Source organism: Periophthalmus magnuspinnatus, chromosome 6 (assembly GCF_009829125.3).
Source record: "Periophthalmus magnuspinnatus isolate fPerMag1 chromosome 6, fPerMag1.2.pri, whole genome shotgun sequence".
NCBI lineage: Eukaryota > Metazoa > Chordata > Actinopteri > Gobiiformes > Gobiidae > Periophthalmus > Periophthalmus magnuspinnatus.
The window spans coordinates 32,027,090-32,051,675 of NC_047131.1; the positions used below are offsets into that span (position 1 = coordinate 32,027,090).

A 24,586-nucleotide genomic window follows, 5' to 3' on the forward strand; every position below is an offset into this window, starting at 1 on the left:
AGAGGGGGAATACATGGGTTTGTGCTCCTTGATTTGGCTGCAGTCTCGAGAGCCGAATGAAAGAGCCAACCAGGCGCCGAGGTGATGTGCTTGGCTGCGTTTGTTGGGCTACTCAACGCCTATAAGCAGAGGTGGAAGAAGCGCTGTGTTTTGCTGCTGAAATACACAAATTGGAGCCAAAAACTACTCAAGTAAAACGTGAAAAGTGTACCGGTTTAAACATGTACGTAAAGAGTCAAAAGTTAAAGTATTTCGCGCAGGTTTTGAGTCGTACAAAGCGTCAAATGTGGTGATTTTGATGAAGATTTGAGCTGGATCTGGTTTTATTTGTACAGTGGTCCCTGGTTTATCGCGAAGGTCACGTTCTAAAAATAACCCGCGAAGTATCAGCTTTATTTTTTACATTATTCTCTCTGTTTTTGTCTGTAAAACCCCTCACCACACACTTTATACACTTTTCTCACACAGGCGTTAACATTTCCTCACATTTCTCTCTTGTTTAAACTCTCTCAAAGTTCAAACCTTCGTAGGCGTCTTTGTCGGTGCAGAACGTTTCATTGACATTGTGGGTTTTGTCGGGGAGAAAACAAATTGCAAACGTACAGCACTTCAGAGTCACACTGAGATCCAACGTTTATGTAAATTTGTCTGAACACATTCTGTACTGGACAGGAGACACGGCACGGAGGAGACTGATGGACAATGGTCTACAGTCCAACAGCCAATCAGGACGCACGACACAATGGTCTACAGTCCAACAGCCAATCAGGACGCACGACACAATGGTCTACAGTCCAACAGCCAATCAGGACGCACGACACAATGGTCTACAGTCCAACAGCCAATCAGGACGCACAACACAATGGTCTACAGTCCAACAGCCAATCAGGACGCACAACACAATGCACGTTCATACTCAACATGTAAAATTACGCTAAAAAACCCGCGAAACAGCGAGACCGCGAAAGTTGAACCGCGATATAGCGAGGGACAACTGTACTCAAGTAAAAGTAAAAGTTTCATGTTAAATGTGTACCCGTTTAAAAGTGTACGGTAGCACTTTAAAATAGGTACTTACAGTGTTGGTTACAATGGTACTTGTGGTGGTAATTATACTGATACTTACTGGTACTTTGTGGTACTTATAGAGGTCCAAGAAGTGATACTTACGCTAATAGTGATTGGTCATAGTACTGGTACTTTTAGTAGTATGTGGTGTTAAGTGAATGGTTAATTATCATGTTAGTTACAGTGATGTGGTTTAGTGGTGATGTTATTGCAGATAGAAAAAAGATTTAATACACAATGTACAAGAATATGCTCTCATTAGACACGAGAAATACCAGTAAGTATCAGTATAAATACCAGCCAAAGTACCACAGTAATTACCAGTCAAGTATCTAGTTCTACCATAAGTGCCTTGTAAGTCCCGGACCCTATTTTAAAGTATTTCGTGCAGATTTTGAGTCTTATAAAGCTTCAAATGTGGTGATTTTGATAAAGATTTGAGCTGGATTTTTGTGCAACAGAAACAACTGAATTAATTGTTTTTTTTCTGGTTTTATTTGTATATTTTGATTTGCTCAAACGACGAACGTGCTAAAAATAAACCCTCAGCCTTTTCAGCAGCAAAAGAACTTTTACTTTTCAGTCTTGTTCGAAAATATAGTGGAGTAGAAAGTACAGATACTGCTCTCAAATGTGGTGAAAGTATAAAAACTATCCACTGTAAGACGTACTCGAGTAAAGATAGTGTAATGCTTTACTGCTTTTCTTTCCGTTCCGTTCCGCCGCTGCCTATAAGACCACTTTGCGTCGTACAGATCAGTATTCCTGCCATGTGTTCCTCTGCAGAATAAACACCAAAGTGTAGAAACAGCCCCTAACAGCCTGGGTACACACAGCCTCCTTCAACCCCGCATGAAAATAGATGGCTTTGACATTATCTGAGGAGCCGGCTTGTCTCACATGCCTGCAGTGGAGAGCCAGATCCACCGCCATTTTCCCCCTCCCCGCCACCGCAGCGACCGAGCGCACGGCCCCTCATCGCCAAACGCATCTCTCCCCTTTATGGCAATTTTGTGTTAATATTTACCATAGCGTTCGCCGCGTTCACCGCATTCACAAACACGTCACAGCGATGCACCGAAAACATTCATTTCCCGCTAATGTTTCTGCAAGAGCGATGATGCTCAACAATCAGTCTAATCAAAGCAGATAAGTACAAGAAAAGCCAATTGCACAGATGTCAACCAGACTGTGTAATACCTCCAGAATGAGAATGGGCTGGGGATGAACGGGTGGGGATGTTAAAAGTCCAGGAAATCAGTGGTAGTAGAAAGTAGCGGCATAGAAAAATGAAAGAAACGGCATTAATTATCTCTTAACAAAGGGGATGTGTGCGGCGCAGGAGCAGCCTCCAGAGGGTTAGGTGCAGGCAGCTCTGGCAGATAACGACCAGATCAAAGTAGTGCTGCGCTCATAGTTAATTGATTTGAGGTACAATTGAATATTCAAGGATTTATGGCTCATGCTTTCAACGATCGATGGGTAAAAATGCCCTCATTGGCGTCTGGTCTGTGGAGCAGCGAGCGTGCAAAGTGGAAATCAACATCCTCACCTCGCGCTCCATCGAGTGCTTTATCCGGAGCTGTGCGTAGGGTTTGATCGAGAGTCGAGATAAAACTGTTAATTTAATCAAATCAAACTTCAAACTGAACATAAAGGACTGTTTTTTGTGGTTTAAATGAATGTGAAATGTTGTAGAAACGTTGTATCGCGGTGTGACTCTGAAGTGCTGTACGTTTGCGATTTGTTTTCTCCCCGACAAAACCCACAATGTCGATGAAACGTTCTGCACCGACAAAGACGCCGACGAAGGTTTGAACTTTGAGAGAGTTTAAACGAGAGAGAAATGTGAGAAAATGTTAACGCCTGTGTGAGAAAAGTGTATAAAGTGTGTGGTGAGGGGTTTTACAGACAAAAACATAGAGAATAATGTAAAAAATGAAGCTGATACTTAACTTATTTTTGGAAATTGACCCCTGTGATAAACGAGGGACCACTGTACACGCCAAATCTGCTAAATTAACTGAGCTAATTTTATGTAAAGCCCCACTATGTAACTCTTTAGCCAAAAAATAGACAAAAAAAATATGCTCTTCATTTCGGATGCTTTTATTGCACAAAAAAGTAGAAAAAAAACACGTGTCTGTACTGTACGTGGGCTCGCATCTCCACAAACCTGACTGTTACTCGGCCTGTCTCCATGGAAATGTGGTTCCTTTGGCTTTAATAAAAACTTATTTCCATGGAGAATGTTAACGCCTGTGTGAGAAAAGTGTATAAAGTGTGTGGTGAGGGGTTTTACAGCTGCAAAACATAGAATAAATGCAAAAAATAAAGCGGATACTTCGCGGATTTCGCCTTTTGCGGTTTATTTTTAGAACGAAACCAGGGACCACTGTATAAATGATAATATTGAAACTAATTTTTGCCACTGACGCAACAATCCAAGCAGATTTAAACTACAAAACTATTCTAAATCTACAATATTGTTAAAAAAAAAAATGAATAAATGAATTTTATTTTAACTCTAAGACAAAACAAAACATTTTCTTCATTAATTATGACAAAAAAAAGCATTGATCTTTATGTAAGAACGTCCTGACCAACATAAAACTCCAGAAAAAAGCAACAAAACAACATTTATTAACTTAAATCAATATCTTAAACACAGATTTCTTGACTAATATAAACCTACAGCAGTGTAAATGTGTGAATTAAGTCATGTTTTAACGTTTTTTTTTTATTTAGACAAAGTTTTAATTCACTTAAATCGCCATCGAGCTCATTCCAAAGTCTTATTCCTCAAACAGACACATCTTTGTCACATTAGCTCTTATTTTAATAGAATCAAACTGAACAAACCTCTTAAGTTATAGCGACTACGTTTTGATTTAAAGAAGAACTCAACTCCTACGGGAATATCCTCGCTCACACCACAAAACAGAACTGTCAAAATCATGAGCTGCGATAAAAAAAACATCAGAATTAAACAGTTTAGTCGCGAGTTTGCGTCTGTAATGAGTCGTAAAAGTGATTAATTCAACCATTTACAGCTTAAATCGTATCATATAGAGACAAAATTACCCAAAATTGAACAGAAATAGTCCACACGGTAAATATTGACCTTAAAAATCCAGTTCCATGTTTCATTCACTGAGTCGGTTTAATGATTATCGTGACAGGCCTATAATCACGCGGTCGCTCCCTAAAATACGTGATGGGATTTGCAGACATTAGTCGTTCCATTAAAATAAATAAATGCACGATCTCTTCCCCCGCGCTCGTACTTTGTATAATATCTGCATTTCATTTTTTACGAGCTGGAACTGAGGTAGAGACAGTTAATCGATAATCACATTTATTTAAGTGCACAATACGTTTTGACAGGAAGGGCATCTGGTATAAAACCCACCACTTTCGCTCTGTAGCATCTGCCCTGCGCATTAATATTTATGAATGAATGTGAGCTACTCCACCTAGACCAGACCTGAATACTTTTTCATGACATCAGATATTTCAACTGACTGCTACACAGAATCCTAATTAACTGCTTCATTTTTTATGTCGTGAGTTTGAGACGTATAAAAATAATGTTGGATTCGCAGTTACACGGATCGTCTTCTTGTTTTTATATGTGATTTGACTCGTGTAATGTTCGTAGAATGTGTAATCTCTAAGGATGGTTTCATTTTTAATGATAAAAACTGGTCAAACTGGAATAAAGGCATAGACTGTTTATATAAATGGACGTGGTTAATGTAGTTAGCTGCTTGAAACAGGAAGTGATCATGGTCACCCCTCTCTCTGCACTTTTCTTTGGAGCTATTTTTTGTTGTTGTTTTTTTTTAATTTATTTATTTTATTTTTTATTTTTTTTAGTTATTTATTAAGTTTTTTTTTCTTTTTTTGTTATTTTCAGTTTTTTTTTGTTATTTTGATTTTTTTTCCTGTTTTTGTTATTTTGAGTTTATTTTTAAGGTTTTTTTTTTTAGTTATTTTGAGGTTTTTTTTTTATTTTTTTTTTTTTTTTTGTTATTTTGAATTTATTTTTTGTTTTTTAAACTCTGTGTCCTCTCTCTGTCTCTGCTGCTGTCAGACTCGTGATTTTGGTCTTAAATGTTCATATTAACCCTCTACATGATCCTGGGTTGTTTTTTTTTTTTTTTTGTTTTTTTTTTTTTTGGAGCTATTTTTATTTTTATTTTTATTTTTTATTTATTTATTTATTTATTTTTATTTTGAGTTTTTTTTGTTTGTTTTTTTATACTTATTTTGAGTTTTTTTTCCTTTTTTGTTATTTTCAGGTTGTTGTTTTTTTATTTTCAGGTTGTTGTTGTTTTTTTTTTGTTATTTTGAGTTTTTTTTTTCTTTTTTTGTTATTTCAGACTCATTCTGGTCTTAAATGTTCGTATTAACCTTCTACATGATCCTGGGGTTTTTATTTTAACTATTGTGTCGCCTTCTTTCCCGGAGATCTCTCCCGTTAGCGTTAGCCACAGGTTTGATTGACCCTGCTCCAGACTAAACCAGCAGTGCGAGCAGGAGGGGGCATTACCGTCAACAGCATCGCTCCTGATTGGCTCTTTGGTTGCTATGATACTCGTGGTCGGAATTCCAAATATGCATCTCTGCTCCAAATTAGCCGCTATAACTGCTAGCCTCGATTAGCTTCACGTGGAGCTGAACGCTGTGGGTGACTTCGCTCTCACTTTATACAGTTTGTGGTTCTCTTACTTTCTCACATTATATTATTTATTTGACTTAAATAAATGTGTAAATTGTAAATCCAGTTTGTCGTTGTTGCTGTAAAGATCCTGATCCTGAGCTAAACACAAACACAGACTTTATTCGACTGAAGCTGGACGCTCTGGTGACGTCACGCTCGCTTTAGTCCACGTCTTTACACGGTCTCCAGATACAGGTCGTCTTCGGACTTCACTTTATTAAAAAAAAATGCCTCTCTACATTCCAGTGGCACTGAGGTGTAACTACGAACCACTTAACAAACAAAATGTGCTTCTTTTCTTTGCGTGGCCTCATTTTTGTCCGTGGAACTATTTTTTTTCATCCCGCAATAACTATTTCCTCCACACAAAGACTCAAAAATATCTTGTTTAAGGAGAGAAAGGTTCAGTTTATCTGTATCAAAAGTTGAGCGTTAGCGTAGCCTGAACTATAGCTGCGGTTTAGCCAAGTGTCAGCTGTTTTTTTTTTAGTGTTTTATTGTTTTCGATGTCACGTTTTAGACTTGTATTTGTTATTAGCAGCTTTTTCACATTTTAGATCCTGCTTTTACAGGAGAAAACGTCATAATTCACCATTGACACTCAGTTTTCTGCTGGACACTGCCTTAAAATCTGCTTCATTGTGACGTCGTCTGCATAAACTCTATTCAACTTATTCTGTTCCTGTGTCTGTGGGCGGCGTCTTTGTCATTGCTGTTGTTTTTACTTTGCGCGCGGCTGCCGACCTTAACAGTAAATAAGTTCTACAGGGATCGACGGAGCCTTTTTAAAGCCTCCACGAGAAAATATAAGGCAGTGTCCAGCAGTAATCTGACCAAAACTCACCTTTTTTTCCAGTTGACAGATTTGATTTCTTCTTTCACTGTGGATCAAACCTGGACGACTGAGCGATTGCGCCAGACATGTCACACTCAGGCCCACGGTCCAAATTTGGCCCGCGATATACATATATTCGGCCCGCGAGATCATATCAAATACTACAAATCCCAGAATGCTTTGCAAACCACTTCTGTTGACGCTCGTTTGCATCTGCTACCTGTCGCTTCACTCAACTTTAATCCACTCTTTGTGAAAAACATGCAGATATTGTCCAAATTTTGTTATAAATATTTAGTTTGGCTCACGAATTAGTCACAGTTTTTAATTTTGGCGCTCTGTGAATTTGAGTTTGACGCCAGTAGATTACGCGGACAAAAAAAAAGAACATCTTACGCAAACAAACTTACTTCGTATCATATTTTAGCGGCGAAACCTTTCCCCAAATTCTCCGCCCTTGAAATAAACGATGTTTCCGCCGCAAAGAAAGCACAATTTAGTCGCGTTTACGGTAAAAATGAGCGGGGCTGAACTCTGAATAAGGTCAATACTCGTGTTTGAGACCAATCCCGCCCTCGTCTGGTTGAGGTCCCCTTGTCAAGATGAGGTCTCCTTGCCTTAACGCCGGACAGTGAAATATTTTTGGCGCAGAAACAAAAACAGGGCTGACACTTTCTTTCACTTAAATGTCTTTTCTTCCTGTGTTTTTTTTGCGTTTCGTTGCTACAGGTGCCAGTGCCCCCCGCAGCTGGAGGGCCCTGACTGTCAGCAGACGAGACTTAGTTTCCTTGGCAACGGCTATGCCTGGTTTCCCCCTATAAGGCCGTGCTTTGATAGCCATCTCTCACTGGAGTTTATGACAGAAGAGGATGACGGACTGCTGCTCTATTCCGGCCCGTTGGCGACGCTGATGCCGGGGGACGGCGAGGACTACATGGCCATAGGTAACACGCAAACTTCAGGTTAATTAGACTCGCTCCTCCGGCTCTGCGGCGGACAGCCTGGAAAATTAATGCGATAAGTTTAATTAGTGAAGGGAAGATAATGAAATTTAGAGAGAAAATACAGTTTGCTTGTGTCTTGTGAGTTTTATTGATGGGTCTTAAAGTAATAGAATGAATCTGAAGGGCCCCAAAAGAGCAGCTACATTACATTTTTACAAGCTAGTAGAGCACTGCATAATTCATACTCGTATTCCCCAGTTCACTTAGCCTGGCTAGCTATTATATTTACCCATTGTTTACAAAAGAATAGTGTGGTACTAGTTTTTAAACACAGAATTGGATCAGGGCGACACAGATGAGGCGACGAATGCTAATGAGCTGACATGAAACCAATTAGAACAGGAAGCTACATGCTACAGCAACACTCACTACTTCTATTTCTATTTTTTAATATTTCTATTTTGGAGACACTTACGCAGTTGTTCAGACGTCACGATTTGTTCCTCGTCTAAATGCATCTCGTGTACCAACCATAGACTGTTTATATAAATGGACGTAGCTAACCAGCTAGCCGCCACGTTCCAAACAGGAAATAAACACGGCATCCGGGTCTAATTCTAGCTCCAATTCACTTTCTATTGAGAGACGATTGAGTCATTTTGTTCTTAAATGTTTGTATTAACCCTCTACATGATCCTGGGGTTTTTATTTCACTTTTGTGTCTGTAAATTAACCTCCTGACACCCGAGCTCTTCCATGGCTTTATTAATTTCTCTTTGTTATTCAGACTAATTGGACCTAATGAGTAAAAACAAATAATCAGCTTTTTACATTATGTAGTTTCTGGAAAAATGATGTCCACATATGAGGACATTCGTTCTATCTTTTAGTCATTTTGATAGAACTTTTGAATAATGATTTGCAAAAACTATTACGTGCCTGAAACAGCAACATTTGTCCTGAGTAAAAACATATGTGGCTCATTTGAAGTGGCATTAAGAGGAGCAGGAAGACATGAGCCTTTGCAAAAAAAAAAAAAAAAAAACAAATATTGGGAACATTCTAAACTCTTAAAAATATTCTAAATGTTATATTTTTGTATTGTTGCTGTTCGTCTTCTTCTAAAATTTTGCATTGTGGCCAAGACAACCCAAAATGTGACACCAGGTCCTAGGAAATCAAGATATGAACATTAATAACAGACAAATCAGGCGCCTTCTTTGCCCTCCCTCCTAAACCAGCGGTGCGGGCGGGAAGGGGGCGTTACCTCCAACAACCTCGCTCTGGATTGGCTCTTTGGTTGCTATGATACTCAAAGTCAGAATTCCAAATACGTGACTCCAGATCTCCCTCGTAATTGCTCGATACGCTTCATTTGACCGGAGCTGGACGCTGTGGGTGACCTCAAACTCACTTAGCCATCCTGAAGCACCGCGCTGTCTACCGGTGACAAAACCCGGTTAGATTCAGAACAGAAGCTTCCATCAACTCATTTTTTACTCACTTAGGTGCACTCGGACTCCCCGGTCTAGCCCAAAGATCGAAGCTACAATCTCTTTCCCAGACTCATTATAGAAAATGCTCCGCGCTCCTTTAAAAATATGCATTTGATTGGACTGTTTGGTACTATCGACCAGCTTTAATTACAAGTTACTCATCGAGACTGAAACAAGAAGCAGCGGCTGTCGGAGGCTGGAGGTTGCATTGTTCTCGCTCTGTTGCTGTCCATCTGCTCCTCGAATGAACTTAAATAAATAATCCTCTTTGTCACTAACTGTATGTTCATGTGTTTCTGTTCTTACATAAGGACACGAGTTCATGCAGACAAAGACAGAAGATGTGTACTCGTCAAGGACATGCGTCAACAATGGAAACAATAGAATAAAAACATCGTAAAAACATAAATGTGTTTCGGAATGACTTATCGTGTAACTGTCGCTCCGTTTGTAGAGCGTTTGTCCACTGATCCGAAGGTTGGAGGTTCGAAAATCCCGCTCTCGACATGAACATTGTTGGTTGAGCGGGCAGATCTAGCTCCCGACTGGAACAATCCGGCTCTTTGAACGATTCCTTAACGCAAACAATTGGATCCTGATCTCATATTTTAAAAGAACCGAATCGTTTTTCCCCAGTTTTTACGCATTTTTTACGCTGAACCAACCCGAGAATCTGCACAGAAGCAGAGCAGGCGACACTTCTGTGCACAAAAAAACACATTCGACATCGTCATAACGTTAATTATTATTATTGTAGCGCAACGTTTTATTTAGAATTTCATCATTCCAAAGGGTAAACACACTTGAACTCCCAGCTTCAACCGTTTTAAACACATCTGAGCCTCGGTCATTCCTCTCTGTGATTAGTTTGCAGCTAAAATGCGTTCTCACGTTGACTTCTGACATATAAATAAAATGGTAAAAGAGCCAGACTTTTGAACAGCTCTTTGAAATGAACAGATCCAGAAGATTCGGATCCCACAAAGGAGCAAAAAGTCCTATCACTTTCGGTAAATACACAGCTGACAGACTAGAGCACCAGTCTAGAAGTTTTTCCTGGCTGTTTTTTCAATCTGTTTCTACATTAACATTTGCGAAACTCTTTTTTTTTAACTCTACTTCTCTTGTTTAAAAATCTATCACTTTGTTTTTGCTCCATAACCAAAATATTAAAGGTGATTCTCCGCACGGCCCACCTCATTTCCAAATAACAGCTTTCTCATTAGTCCTAATTCACAGACCTTGGAGTAATTTGGACGCTGTTTTTCAGAGCTAATTGCCGGGTCACCCACCCTGAAAATCAATCACGGCTCTGGAACTCTGGTTCTCCAATTAACAAAAAACGTGGCCGACAGACGGTGGCACCGGCTCGACGTCAGGAGCAACAGTAAAGTAAGTTCTCCAAATGCACCTGTTTCATTTGTGTTATTGAGTCGTCTTTAGTTTGAAGCTGATAAAAAGAGCATAGACTGTCATGCACTAATGGGAAAATTTGTGTTTTTAAGCCTCTGGGATCAGATTTAAGCCGTAAAAGGTTGAATTAATAACTTTTCTGACTCATTACAGATGCAAACTAACAACTAAAGTGTTTATTTTGCTGTTTATTTTAAGCATCTCATATTTTTTTTAACAATATTGCAGGTTTATTATAGTTTTTGTGGTTTAATCTGCTCCTGGATTGTTGCATCAGAGGCGAAAATTAGTTTTAATATCATCCTTTATCATCTGTATTTTATTGGGTCGTCTTTAGTTTGTAGCTGTTAGACACACATAGGCCGTCATGAACTATTACGAAAATTTGTGATTTTAAGCCTCGGTGATAAGATTGAAGCTGTAAAAGGTTAAATTAATAACTTTTCTGACTCATTACAGACTCAAACTAATAACTGAAGTGTTTATTTTGCTGCTTATTTTATGCATCTCATGATTTTTAAACAATATTGCAGATTTAGAATGGGTTTTGTGGTTTAATCTGCTCCTGGATTGTTGCGTCAGAGGCAAAAATTAGTTTCAATATCATCGTTTATCGTCTGTATTTTATTGAGTCGTCTTTAGTTTGAAGCTGTAGGCTGCCATGCACTTCTACGAAATTTTAGATTTGTTAGAGTTGTTAGTTTGCATCTCATAACAGACTCAAACTAACAACTAAAGTGTTTATTTTACTGTTTATTTTATGCATCTCGTGATTTTTTTAACAATATTGCAGGTTTATAGTAGTTTTTGTGGTTTAATCTGCTCCTGGATTGTTGCGTCAGAGGCAAAAATTCAAGTTCAATGTCATTGTTTATTATCTGTATTTACTTCAGAGATGTATTGAACAACAAAATGTGACATGAATCACAAAAATCTAACTGCTAGACAAATCTAAAATGCGCAACTTTTTTGGTTTTCCCCATGGAGATGTTATTCTGGAATGTTTCACAGTATGGCATTAAACGTGTCTATCTTGCACGTCTTAAATTACATGCATTCTAACTGTTGGCAAGCTTTATATTTACTTGAGCGACACATGGAACTTCAAAATAATCTAACGACTTGTACTTTTCCCGTTTTAAGGAAGTCCGCTTCACCCTGGATCGATGCTCCAGTGCTATCGTCATGGAAACGGAAGGTGTGGACCCCTGGGCCATGACGGAGGACCGTTCATCGTGCGAAATCCGAGGGGTGACGCCCAACAGAGACAAGTGAGATCGATAATTAAATAACAGTTGTCCGAGGCGCGGCGCACAATAACAAAGCGTCTGGATTCCAAAGGGAGACAATAAGCTCCCAAAGCCGCCAGGTCGTGTATTTATGAAACTATTAAAACCCTTCGGACGTCGTTTTTCTGCGGCCGTATTCAGATTATCCGAACGCCGACTCCCGCAATGGTGGTAATGATTTTCAAAAGTAAATATTCTGTCATAAAAACGATCCTCATCTTATTTCGTCATCTTCATCATCAATGGGAGAAGTGCCGCCTCAGCTCCGTCATCCTCGCTCCGGAATAACCATCCCGTCTGTGCACGCCATAAAAGCAGCTGCGCTCATATCTTCAGCGTGCAGTAGATGCTGATTTTAAATGTGTTGGAGTGACCTTTAATTACTGTTTCATATGAATCACGGTTATAACGCTGTTGGTTTGGCAGCTTCACTTTAACGTAAAGGTCTGATATGACACAAAATGGGCTCTCGTGAGCTTTAAGTCGTTGTTACGGCATCAAAAACAGACCCGGAGTTGTGTTTTGTTTCATTCACACTGTTAGACTAAAGCTGAAAACACTCTGTTCCACCTTGTGATGTCATGAAGTGGGAGTTTTCAAGTTAACAGCTCGTTTTTCGCTTTAGTTTTTTACAAATGGGCAATTCCGGGACTGAAATGATCCAAATGATTCTAGAGAAGGTTTCTACAACGAGCCAATAAATGCTTTTTTTCCCCCTAAATCAGGATCAAACAGCCAAATGACTTATCTTAACTTTACTTACAAAATACTAATTGATTTCCCCAGTGGTGGTGGTGAAAATAACACTGTAAAAGTAGTAAATTACTAAATTAAAATGTCCCATATTACACAAAACTGACTCTTGTGAGGTTTAAGTCGTGTTCTAACGCTGTTTCCTCCTCAAAAACAGACCTGGAGTTGTGTTTTGTTTCATTCACACTTTATTATCAGTCTGTAACATCTCCAAAGCTCAAAACGCTCTGTTCCACCTTGTGATGTCATGAAGTGGTAGTTTTCAAGTTAACAGCTCGTTTTACCTTTAGTTCAGTCGAGATAAATGGCAACTTCAGAGCTGAAATGATCCAAATGATTCTAGAAATGAATGTGTGTGGAGTTTAAAAACACAGCGGAGCACTTCCTGTATCACCACATGATGACATCACAAGGTGGAACAGGGCGTTTTCAGTTTGCGAGAAGAACTCAGCCTAAATATTTGTGTCTTGTGAGCTTTAATCCATGTTCTAATGCTGTTTCGTCCTCAAAAACAGACCTGGAGTTGTGTTTTGTTTCATTCACACATGTTTGAGTCACACTTTATTATTAGACTAAAGCTGAAAACGCTCTGTTCCACCTTGTGATGTCATGAAGTGATAGTTTTCAAGTTAACACCTGCTTTTTACTTTTAGTTCAGTACAAATTGACTATTCCGGGGCTGAAATGATCCAAATGATTTTAGAAATGAAGGTGTGTGGAGTTTAAAAACACAGTGGAGCACTTCCTGTATCACCACGCGATGACATCACAAGGTGGAACAGAGTGTTTTGAGAGAAGAACTCAGTTTAAATATGCAAGATTTGTGTTTTAAACATGTGCAAATGAAACAAAACACAACTCCAGGCCTTTTTGCGACGAGGAAACAACATTAAGTGCAGATAATAGCGTAAAAATGTGCCCTTTAAGTTAAAACTACACAAACTTTTACTGCCTTTTCTACATTTAATCTTATGAAATTATTATACTTAATTGCATAGTTGCGTTTTAGTTTTCCCAATTAACTTGATTCTGTTATTTTCTCGTGTCAAGGGGGTAGTCTGCAGCTTCGGCTCCTCCGCGCGCTCATAAGCTAGCAGCGTTTCGCTAACAGAACAGCAATATTATACACGTCATGTTCAATAGAATCTGTGATGGTGTTTACGTGCAGCCGCAGTGGAATCACTCGTCTAAATCATATTAGAGACTGACTCAGACTGTTTTTTAACCCAACTGTTCAATTCCTCAATGTACCTGCCTGTCGTGTCTGGAGGGGAAAAGCAGCTGATAAAATCCACAGATATAATCCTTAAAATACAAACTAATCTTTCTGCCCGCGCGCTTTCACTTCGCTTTCACGCCGCGCAGTTTGCCAGAGCTAAGTTTGTTTTTCCTCATGCAACAACAACAACGCTCTTAAGATAACGACTCTGCGTAAATCTGATATATTTAGAACCGGGTAAACTACTACGGCTACTTGACCCGAGACTTGGATCGCGAGAGGTTTTAATTGACCCGCACGAACGCAAATTACAAAAGCCGACTGTACGTTGTTTACAAGGTGAGCTCTGCGTTCGCACTTTCCCGCCGTCACTGTAAAAGCCAAAGTATTTGAAGCCTTCCTGCTATGCAATTTATCCATCACTCATCTATTTTTATTGTGAAGCAAACAGCACAAGAATTGGGTGCCATATTGGTGTCGGAGAAAGGCATTGTTCTGACAGCTTGAATTGAAAAAAAAAAAATAAAAATGAATGTGTGAATTTTAACCTTGACAGCTTATATGATGCATGTGCCATTCCTCTCGCCGCGTTCTCCATCTCTTTCTTTCTATGGCGCCGCGTTTTGAATGTGAGCCTTGAAAAGTCGTCCTTGCGCGCTTCCTTCTCGCATTCTTTGCCAGCTATTGTTGTTTACAGTATACTCAGAGTGCCTTCGCTTTTATACCCAGGTATCTGAATGGAAGCCGTGTCCTGCAACTCGGAGGGGTCAACGAGAACATCACGTACGAATACCCCCAACTGCAGTACAAGCACTACAGCGGCTGTGTGCGCAACCTGCTCCTCGACAGCCAGGTATTGTAAATTGTCGCTAAAACCCTGGTCGAAATGAGTTAGCGTATTTTTCAGAGTATAAGTCGCTCTGGAGTATAAGTCGCACCAGAGAAAAAATGCATAATAATGAAGAAAAAAACATATATAAGTCGCATTTTTGGGGGAAATTTCCATCAATCCACGTTCTTCCTCTTATCCGGGGCCAGCAGTCTAATCAGGGACTCCCAGACTTCCCTCACCCCAGACACGTCCTCCAGCTCCTCCGGTGGGACCCCAAGGTGTTCCCAGGCCAGCTGAGAGATATAGTCCCTCCACTGTGTCCTGGGTCCTCCCTGGGGCCTCCTCCCGGTGGGACGTGTCCGGAAAACCTCCCCAGAGAGTCGTCCAGGAGCCACCTCAGCTGCTTCTCTCGGCGTGGAGGAGCAGCGGCTCTACTCCGAGCTCTTCATCCTATTTCTAAGGGAGCACCCAGCTCATTTCTGCCGCTTGTATCCGTGATCTTGTCCTTTCACTCATTACCCAGAGCTCATGTCCATAGGTGGGGACAGGACTGTAAATTGACCAGTAAATCGAGAGCTTCGCCTTTGGGCTCAGCTCCTTCTTTATCACAACAGCCCGATACAGCGACCGCATCACTGCAGACGCTGCACCGATCCACCTGTCGATCTCACGCTCCATCCCTCCAACCAGCATTTTTTGGGGAAATGTATTTTACAAAATCCGAGACCAAGAACAGACATTTTATCTTTAAAGGCAAGTTATAAAAAAACAGTAAACTAGAGAACAACAGGCTGAATATCAGTACAGCAGGCTAACGCTAACGCTAACATAACACATAGACAACAAACTGAATACAGCTCTGGTATGTTTACATAAGATATTAACAGTTAATCAGATACGCTACGCTAACGTAACATATGCGGCTTGTCCACAAACACGAGAGACACAGAGTTGTTTTCACTGATGTTTACTGTGGTCTTACTTTTTCATCACAGTTCACACAGTAGAACAAACACGTCAAATATAACATAAGTTCTGGTTCATATCACATTTAGGCACAAAACTGCACAGGAACGCACGGAAAATACACAAAACACTTTGATCTGCGAGTGAACATATAACTTGAATATATATTTTGAATCCATCACCTGTGAAACAAACACTTTATATTTTACTTTTCAGTTGTTTTTAGATAGCGCTCTGTCGGGTCAGACTTAGCATTAGCGTAAAAGGCTGAACTAGAAAACAGGAAGTAGTTTTCACATCTTAAACTCGACTTATGATAAACTAAACATTTACAATATTGTTCCAAATGAAAAATGATCATCTTTATGGTCTTATAAATATGAAATGTATAAAAGAAAACGAGTCAAGTAAATTTTCTTACAGGTATTACAAACACAACAGTGCCATCTATTGGTCAAGTAAGTGAACTGTAACATGTAAAATCAACTGTTACACATATTTATTCAGCTACATGAAGCATAGACAGAACTGAATATACTTGTACACAAACGTAGAGTACTCTCACGTGGTTGTAAAGTATTTTAATCATTTCACATATAAGTCGCATCTGGGCAAACTATGAAAAGTGACACTTATAGTCCTGAAAATACTGTACTTAGACGTATGTTTCTTGTTATCGGTGCCTATAAAACTTTATCTCTGGTTTGGTAAACGCTGATACAGTTGAACAGGGTCTTAGCTCAAATGTAAAGTACAAATATTTACTGGAGAATCTGAGGAACGCTAAAAAAAGCATCTTTATGTTCCACTTGTACATCGTATATTTTCTGTTTTATCAGTAGAGACGGTTGAATACCACGAGGTGCCACAAGGGGCAGCGGTGTCTCTACTGCAGGGGCTGGCGACCTTTAACCCCCAAAGAGCCGCTTATTCTGAATGATCTTCCAATTTAGAAGTACAATTTGAAAAAGAACTAACACAAATACAAATAAAACCCCTGCTCTTGTGCGTTCTGTTGTAATGTTCTTATTTTCTTGCTGTGTTTCAGATCACAACATTCTAAAAGCCGATAGTCTTTAATAGAAATGAGGGGCAAACTAAATAAATATTGTTAAAATTTAGATTTGTGTTGTTCTGCAGTGAGTTTTAGGTTTAATCATTGATACAAATGATCAAGTTTGGATGTTTCATGGCAAAGTACAAGGTTTTCAAAAGAGGAAACTGTCTGTTGTCTCCCGTCTGATCGTACGACGTCACTTTCCAGCTCAGATTAATAAACATTATGCAGGTAAATATTATAAAACCATGTCCATCTTCAGTCCTTTGGCAGGTTGAACACAATCACACAAAAGTTACACAAGTTACACCAACAGAACCTGGATATTCAAACGTATTTAGTCACACATTCGACCTTTCAACAGACTTTTTCCTCAGAGCTTTAGAAGTCGCTGCCTGTGACACGTGTCTCATATGAGTCCACACTGTCCATGTCTCACACGCTCCACAGGACAAAGACATTTGTCCAAAAGAACTTTTTAAATGTTGTGAAAAAACTGAAAAAAAACCCAAAACAAAAACACAACGAGGAGCTTGGTTTGATTTGACGAGGTGAAGCAAGACACCTGAAATATAATAGAGTGTGTGTGTGTGTGTATGTGATTGGGCATGTGTGTCTGTGTGTACATGTGTGTTTGAATGTGATTGTGTGTGTGTCTGCATGTGTGTGGGGGTGTGTGTGTCCGTGTGTTTGGGTGTGTGCATGTGATTGTGTGTGTGTTTGTGTGTGATTGGCATGTCTGTGTGTGCATGGTATTGAAAGTGTGTGTGCTTGTGTGCGTCTGTGTGTGTGCATGTGATTTGGAGTGTGTGTGCATCTGTTTGTGTGCGTGTGTGCGATTCTGTGCGTGTGAGATTGGGTGTGTGTGTCTGTGCATGTGATTGTGTGTGATTGGCATGTCGGTGTGTGCATGGTATTGGATGTGTGTATGTGCGTGTGTGCTTGTGTGCGTCTGTGTGTGTGCATCTGTGTGTGTGTGTGTGTGCTTCTATGCGGGGGGGGTGTGTGTGTGTGCTGGTGAGTCGTCCGATGGCACAGATCATCAGCCTCGTCTCAGTCAGACCCGGGGCAGCTGTGGCTTCAGTGTTTGTTGATCAGCAGCAGGTCTGGACAGACTGAATCCTGTCCCTGATGTCACTGATTTCACTGAATGATTGTGCGATTACTATTTGATTTTTATTTGATTTAAAATAACACTCTGGTTTTTCTTCTTTTCTCTCGTATCCTTCACGTTCTGCAGAGGGGCCCCGTGTCCAGTGTGTCATTAAATAATCACAAACCTCCATCAGATAAGAGTTTATGGTGTCGAATCACAAGATGGAATTGTGTGTCTCAAACGGCAATCACTTTTCTCTTTACTCTCCTCCTGTGATTGCAAGGACAGAGGAGCCTATTCTTTTCACTCTCCACTTCACTGAAATCTGTGGCGTTTATATATTTTTATTTCTATTCCCCCTTCGCTCTTCACAGCTGTACGACCTTGGCTCCGCGGCCGAATCCACCGACACGATTCCGACCTGCTCCCTCGACGACGACCCGTGCGACGACAAGGAGCCGCTCCCTTCGTGCGGCAGCAGGGGGCGCTGTAGCGGTGAACGGAGCTCCTTCAGCTGCCTGTGTGAGGCCGGAGTCTCGGGACCCAAGTGTGAGAAAGGTGAGCTCAGGAAATATCGTTCTTTTTATTCGTTAAGTTTGTTTTTAGATATGTGTAGAGACGGGGGCAGGAAGTTCAGCTACACTCAGGCAGAGGAGGGTGAAGTACTTTTGTTATTGAAGTAAAAGTACACATACACAGGTAAAGTTACTCAAGTATAAGTAAAAGTATCACATGAAAACATCTGCTTAAGTGAAAGTATTTAAGTACCTGTTTACAAATGTACTTCTAGAGTAAAAAGTATTTCACAGTGTTGTTAGTTTGTTCAAGTGTTAAACAGTGATATGGACTAAAAACGCATTCATTTTAATAAAAGTTTAGTGATATTGGACTAAAAACGCAGTGATATTGATAAAAAACACAGTAATATTGATAAAAAAGCAGTGATATTGATTAAAAATGCAGTGATATTGATAAAAATGCAGTGATATTGATAAAAAAGCAGTGATATTGATTAAAATGCAGTGATATTGACTAAAAATGGAGTGATATTGATTAAAAACGCAGTGATATTGATTAAAAACGCAGTGATATTGACTAAAAACGCAGTGATATTGATTAAAAATGCAGTGATATTGATTAAAAAAGCAGTGATATTGATAAAAATGCAGTGATATTGATAAAAAAGCAGTGATATTGATTAAAATGCAGTGATATTGACTAAAAATGGAGTGATATTGATTAAAAACGCAGTGATATTGATTAAAAACGCAGTGATATTGACTAAAAACGCAGTGATATTGATAAAAACACAGTGATATTGCTTAAAAAACCCAGTGATTATGATTAAAAGCTCAGTGATATTTATTCACTGAAAACACATTGTATAGATTAAAATGCAGTGATATTTATTAAAAAAGTCCCATATTTTGGTCAGCAGTTATAAATCTATTACTTATTTTTTCGTATGAATTTTGTGTTTTTATTTTCGTTTACTCAAAGCCAAACCTTGAAGTCGAAAGTACTTTTTAAAGTCCTGTAAAAGTCTAGAAAGTACAGATACTGCTGTCAAATGTAGTGGAGCAAAAGTAAAAGCTGTAACATGTACTCAAGTAAAGTACAGATACTGACAAACTCTACTTAAGTACATTTTATTGCCGTTACCTTCCGCCTGCGCCCACAGACTTTTCCGCTATAGAACGACCGCCTCTCGTTACATAAAGAGAACACGCTCCGCTGAGACAGACTCGTGCATTTCCCGTTTGACAGCTGAATTAATTGAACATGTTTTTTTCGATGTATTCCTCTGTTTGACTGACACGCAGCCCCCGAGTTTTCCTTCGACGGACGCAGCCACATCCAGTTCCAGTTCCTGTGGTCGCTCCCGGCGCGGCAGACTCGGGTCCAGGTGGGGGTCCGGACTCGCTCCTCCTCCGGCGTCATCCTCAGCCTCCTCTCCCAAGAACAGAACGAATACCTGCGTTTAGAGGTGAGTCTCGAGCACCACTCCTTCTGCTCCTTCCATCCCTGACAGCTCTGATTGTTTTGTTTGTGAGCCTTAAAATGATGATGAGGAGCCAGACAATGATTGCGGCAAACGCTTGTCAGGCTGAGAGTGAGTAATACCAGGGTTGGCGACATCTGGGTGGAGACCGCGGAGGCCGTGATTGACGCATGTATGTACTTGACAAGGTCTTTCACTGAGTCCAAAGATTGTTGCCAATGAGAGACTGTAATTTAAAAAAAGGCCCGCTTTATTCCAAAGTTATTTCTGGCTCTGGTTCTTATTGTGAAGCCCGTACTCGCTCTGTAATCTGAGCGCGCACGGCTCTTAGGTGAAGGTCAGATCTCGTGTTCTAATCTTGAGGAGTTTGACACGGCGCTTCGAGCAGTGCGCCTAAAGTCGTGTGAGCAGTCTGCCGCTCCAGTTCGCCCAGCTTCTCCGCGCTCGTTCTCGACTAAAACTGAACAACACCTGAGCGTAAATGTCCTTTTTTTTTTTTTTTTTTCTTTGGATTGTCATCTCCAGAAATCACCCAGGTCATCTGTTTGCACTGAACCTGTCTCTTTTACAGCCCATTTTTCCCGCAGCGTTTATGTCTCTTCTTGTATTTTGGAGACAGTTCTGCCTAAACTGTTGGCCTTGTTGTCTTGTTCTTTGTCAGAGATTCGTATTACATAAGGAAAAACAATGTTGTCCCTTCACTTGGTGCGAGTTTACAGTGGCAGAGAAAGGGAAGGGCTGTAGCCTCTGCTGGGGCTGTGAAGTGTGGACCAAACTGTTGAGCTGTATAAAATATCTGATGCAGTGTGTGGCAGCCCAGTTGTCTCAAAGCTCTTAGAAAACACTCGAGAGTCTGGTGTGTGCGCTGACAACAAGCCCTAATTTAAAGGGCTGTCTCTCACACACTTTTTTTCCAAAGGCGAGATATGGGTTTGAGTGTGCGCTGAATAAACACACAAAGGTTAGAAAAGACTCTGTGCAGAAACATTAGACGCTCTCCCAGGACCAGGCTGTGGCGTCTCTGCACAGCGTCCTTTTCCAACACAGCCCATCACGGACTTTTCTTTTGTGGGAAACTGTAAAATCAGCACCATTCTTTTTTTTAAATATCTATTTGAAAAATACAGTTTTGCCTCAGAGTCATTCAGATGCCGTACGACTAAAAGACTGGGCCCAGTTTTCACGATCACGTTTTAAGAATATTGATTTCTGAGTTTCTTTGCTCATTTCTGTCATATTTAAAGGGTCGACTGTGGAGAGAGAGAAGTCTGATTTAAATGAGGGTGTGTGTGTGAGTGAGTGTGCATGTGGGTGTGTGTTTGTATGTGCATGTGTGTGTGCATGTGTGTGTTGTGTCTGTACATGTATGTGCATGCATGTATATGTGTGTGCGTACTTGTGCAGTCACACACAATGTATGTGCATGTGTGTATATGTGTATCTGTATGTGCATGTGCAGTCACACACTGAGTATGTGTGTGTATGTGTGTGTGCATGTGTATGTGTGTGTATGTTTGTGTGCACAGTCACACGCTGAGGGAGCTGTGTGTGTGTGTGTGTATGTGCGTGTGTGTAGGGGTGTGTATGTTTGTGTAGGTGTGTGTATGTGTGTGTATGTTTGTGTGTGCAGTCACACACTGAGGGAGCTGTGTGTGTGTATGTGCGTGTGTGTATGTATGTGTGTGTATGTTTGTGTATGTGTTTATGTGTGTGTATGTGTGTGTATGTTTGTATATGTGTGTGTATGTTTGTGTATGTGTGTGTATGTGCGGGTGTGTATGTGTGTGTATGTTTGTATGTTTGTGTGTGCAGTCACATGCTGAGTATGTGTGTGTATGTGTGTGTATGTGTGTGTATGTGTGTGTATGTTTGTATGTGTGTATGTTTGTGTGCGCAGTCACACGCTGAGGGAGCTGTGTGTGTATGTTTGTGTATGTGTATGTGTGTGTATGTTTGTGTGCGCCGTCACACGCTGAGGGAGCTGTGTGTGTATGTTTGTGTATGTGTATGTGTGTGTATGTTTGTGTGCACAGTCACACACTGAGGGAGCTGTGTGTGTGTATGTGCGTGTGTGTAGGGGTGTGTATGTGTGTAGGGGTGTGTATGTTTGTGTATGTGTGTGTATGTGTATGTATGTGCGTGTGTGTATGTGCGTGTGTGTATGTGTGTGTATGTGCGTGTGTGTATGTGTGTGTATGTTTGTGTATGTGTGCCGTCACACGCTGAGGGAGCTGTAGTTAATTCATTCCTGGAATCTGAATGATCAAACCCACTGTTTCCAATTAAGCCGTGGACATGTCCACGCCGCGGTTATGGGCGGCTTCATTGGCGTCGTCCGTTCTGTTCGTTCATCCTTAACTGCTCAAGATAATTGTTGTTTCTTGGACACCTTCCCTCGGGGATGAGTCCGGCTCCTCACACTGTGATATGTGCATTTGTTCTAAAAAGACTTGTGGCACCATATCTGTTGAATTCATTTTTACCACTGAGTTTTTCATCGTCCGGCGGCAGAACCATCACGCCGCGACGATCAGCTCCACCACTACAGCCTTATCCAACCTTCATCCTGTCTGTTCTTCTGCTTTGTGTTTAATCCTTGAATTGCCAAGAGTCATGGATATTTTACCCAGCGATGAAGCACATTAGTACAGTGGTTCATGTGGTGGAGCATTTGTTGTGCCCTTGAGCAGCTCACTGTATCTGCCTCCTCTGTTCAGTGCATGTTTCTAGAGTGTGGACCTAAAACGACGTTTACACTGTTTTTTTTGCTTCCATTAGAGGTGATCGCACAAGAACATCTACGCACTTTTGAAGCGGCTCATTGACACGCTTTTCAATGAAGTAATTAGCCTTAGCAGTGTTACATAATCTGTACTTTTGTGTGGCGTTTTAGGAGTCGCACATAAGAGGCCTGTAGACTGTAGGTAGTTCACGTTTACTCAATGCTCTGTATTTTCTGAACTTGGTGTTATTTTTTTCAAACGCTGTGTTTTGCAGGTTACTCAAGGTCTTCTGGCCGTTTTCTACAACCTCGGCGACGGAGACTACAACGTGACTCTCCGCTCGTTTCGCCTGAACAACGGCGAGTGGCACGAGGTGGAGCTGGAGCGCGTCGGCCGTGAGTTCGCCCTGCGCGTGGACGGCGGCGGGGGGAGGCGCGAGGTCACCGCTTCTCCCGGCCGCAGCCACGAGATCATCGTCGACTCGGGGCTGGTGATGCTCGGCAACTCCTTTCCGTCAGGACACAACCGCAGCTTCCTCGGTACACGCCCGCTCCGACGTTTAACCCAAACAGACAGCTCAAATTGAAGCGTAGATCGGTAACTAATTAACCAGAGTTTTAAATGAAATTCCTTTGTCGCAGCGTTCACCGGTTAAATTAGCGCGTTTGATTAAGGAGCTACACTTGAGAAACCGCCAGCTGGGGTTTCACTGAGGAGTTTTGAAACGGATACAGACGCGAGACGACCTGATCTGTATTTAAATCATGCGTCAGACCCCGTGCTTCCCACAGAGGGAGAAAGCTAACTGCTAGAAAGAGAGTATCTAGCAAAAAGGGGCATGCTGTGAGGTAGGCCCGGGGCTGTTTGTGTGCGTGTGTGTGTGCGTGTGTGTGTATCCCGAGCTTGTACCGCTGCTCCGCTCGCCAACGTCTCGGTATATCAATAGTGTGTGTCTTTGTTTCTTTGGACTCTACATGTTCACACAGAGTAAATGCCCTTAAAAGAGCTCGCCCGAGGTCTGCTGTTCTCGCTGGCGTCTTCCTGCGTCCTCTTCACGCTCCCGACGTCTCTTTCTCCAGGCTGTTTGCGGGATCTGAGGTTCAACGGGCGTCCGATCCCCCTGGACGTGGAGCGGCGCACGGAGGGACTCGCGGTGGTCACGTCCCAGGGCGTCTCCGCGGGCTGCTCCTCGGACGCCTGCGGGAAACACCAGTGCTCCGCCCCCCTGGTCTGCGTGGACCTGTGGAGACATCACGAGTGCAGGTGCGGTAAAAACAGACGGGGTCAATCCGGGTCGTTAAAGCTTCTTACGGTAAGACGGCTTAATCTGCGCACGTTCACACACAGGTATCAGGTCCACTCCACCAGCGTCGTCCTTTTACTATAAAATTATTACAATTAACAAAGGTAATTAGCACAACAAGTCATTAAATAGCGTAATTAAGATGCAAAAAAAAACAGTATTTCCTCTAGAGTGGGATAAAAACGAGCGTAAATATAACAGCACAGTAAATAAATAAATGAATCCCACACTGTGCAAAAGGAAAATATTTCAAAAACAAGTCATTAAACTGTAATCATGAATTTACTTTAACTAATGTAGCTCTGAATTCACATCCAAGCAGAAAATAAACACCTAAAAGAGCTGAACCCGATTATTTTAGCTTAAAAAACAAAAGTAAGTCATTTTAAACTATTTACAGCGGTGCAAAGTGTGTTAAAGGTCCCATATTACAGCTTTAATCCATGTTTTATTGTCGTTTCCGCCTCAAAAACAGACCTGGACTTGTGTTTTGTTCCACCTTGTGATGTCACGAAGTGGTAGTCTTCAAGTTGCCGGGGTGTTACGTCAATTTGAAAAAGTAGGTCAAAAGAAAAGCGAAAACGACAGTAGAAATATGAAATAAATTGAATAAATAATTATGAACTGAACCGTGCAATTTGTTTATTATAAATTATAATAAATAACTCCGAGCTCTTTGCTGTTTTGTTGGATTTTTGAGCAAAGTACAAAGTGAAACGGGGCAAATATTTAAGGTTAGGAATAAAAGTGCTTTTTAAAGGTTCTATATTACACAAAATGGACTCGTTTTAAGCCGTTTTAAGGCTGTTACCTCCTCAAAAACTGACTTGGACTTGTGTTTTGTTTCATGAAGTGGTAGTTTTT

At 41.0% G+C, this 24,586-nt stretch overlaps 1 protein-coding gene across 1 annotated transcript in view; it reads left to right on the forward strand.

The window, feature by feature from the left end:
- The window catches only part of LOC117372093 (neural-cadherin-like), a 182,285-nt gene that overhangs the window by 137,468 nt on the left and 20,231 nt on the right, over positions 1-24,586 (forward strand). Inside the window, exons 23-30 of the mRNA XM_033967830.2 lie at positions 7,359-7,573; positions 10,340-10,461; positions 11,626-11,753; positions 14,473-14,596; positions 18,069-18,252; positions 19,518-19,681; positions 22,694-22,958; positions 23,499-23,682. Coding sequence (XP_033823721.1) covers positions 7,359-7,573; positions 10,340-10,461; positions 11,626-11,753; positions 14,473-14,596; positions 18,069-18,252; positions 19,518-19,681; positions 22,694-22,958; positions 23,499-23,682 — 1,386 coding nt within the window. The remainder of the gene's footprint in view (positions 1-7,358; positions 7,574-10,339; positions 10,462-11,625; positions 11,754-14,472; positions 14,597-18,068; positions 18,253-19,517; positions 19,682-22,693; positions 22,959-23,498; positions 23,683-24,586) is intronic.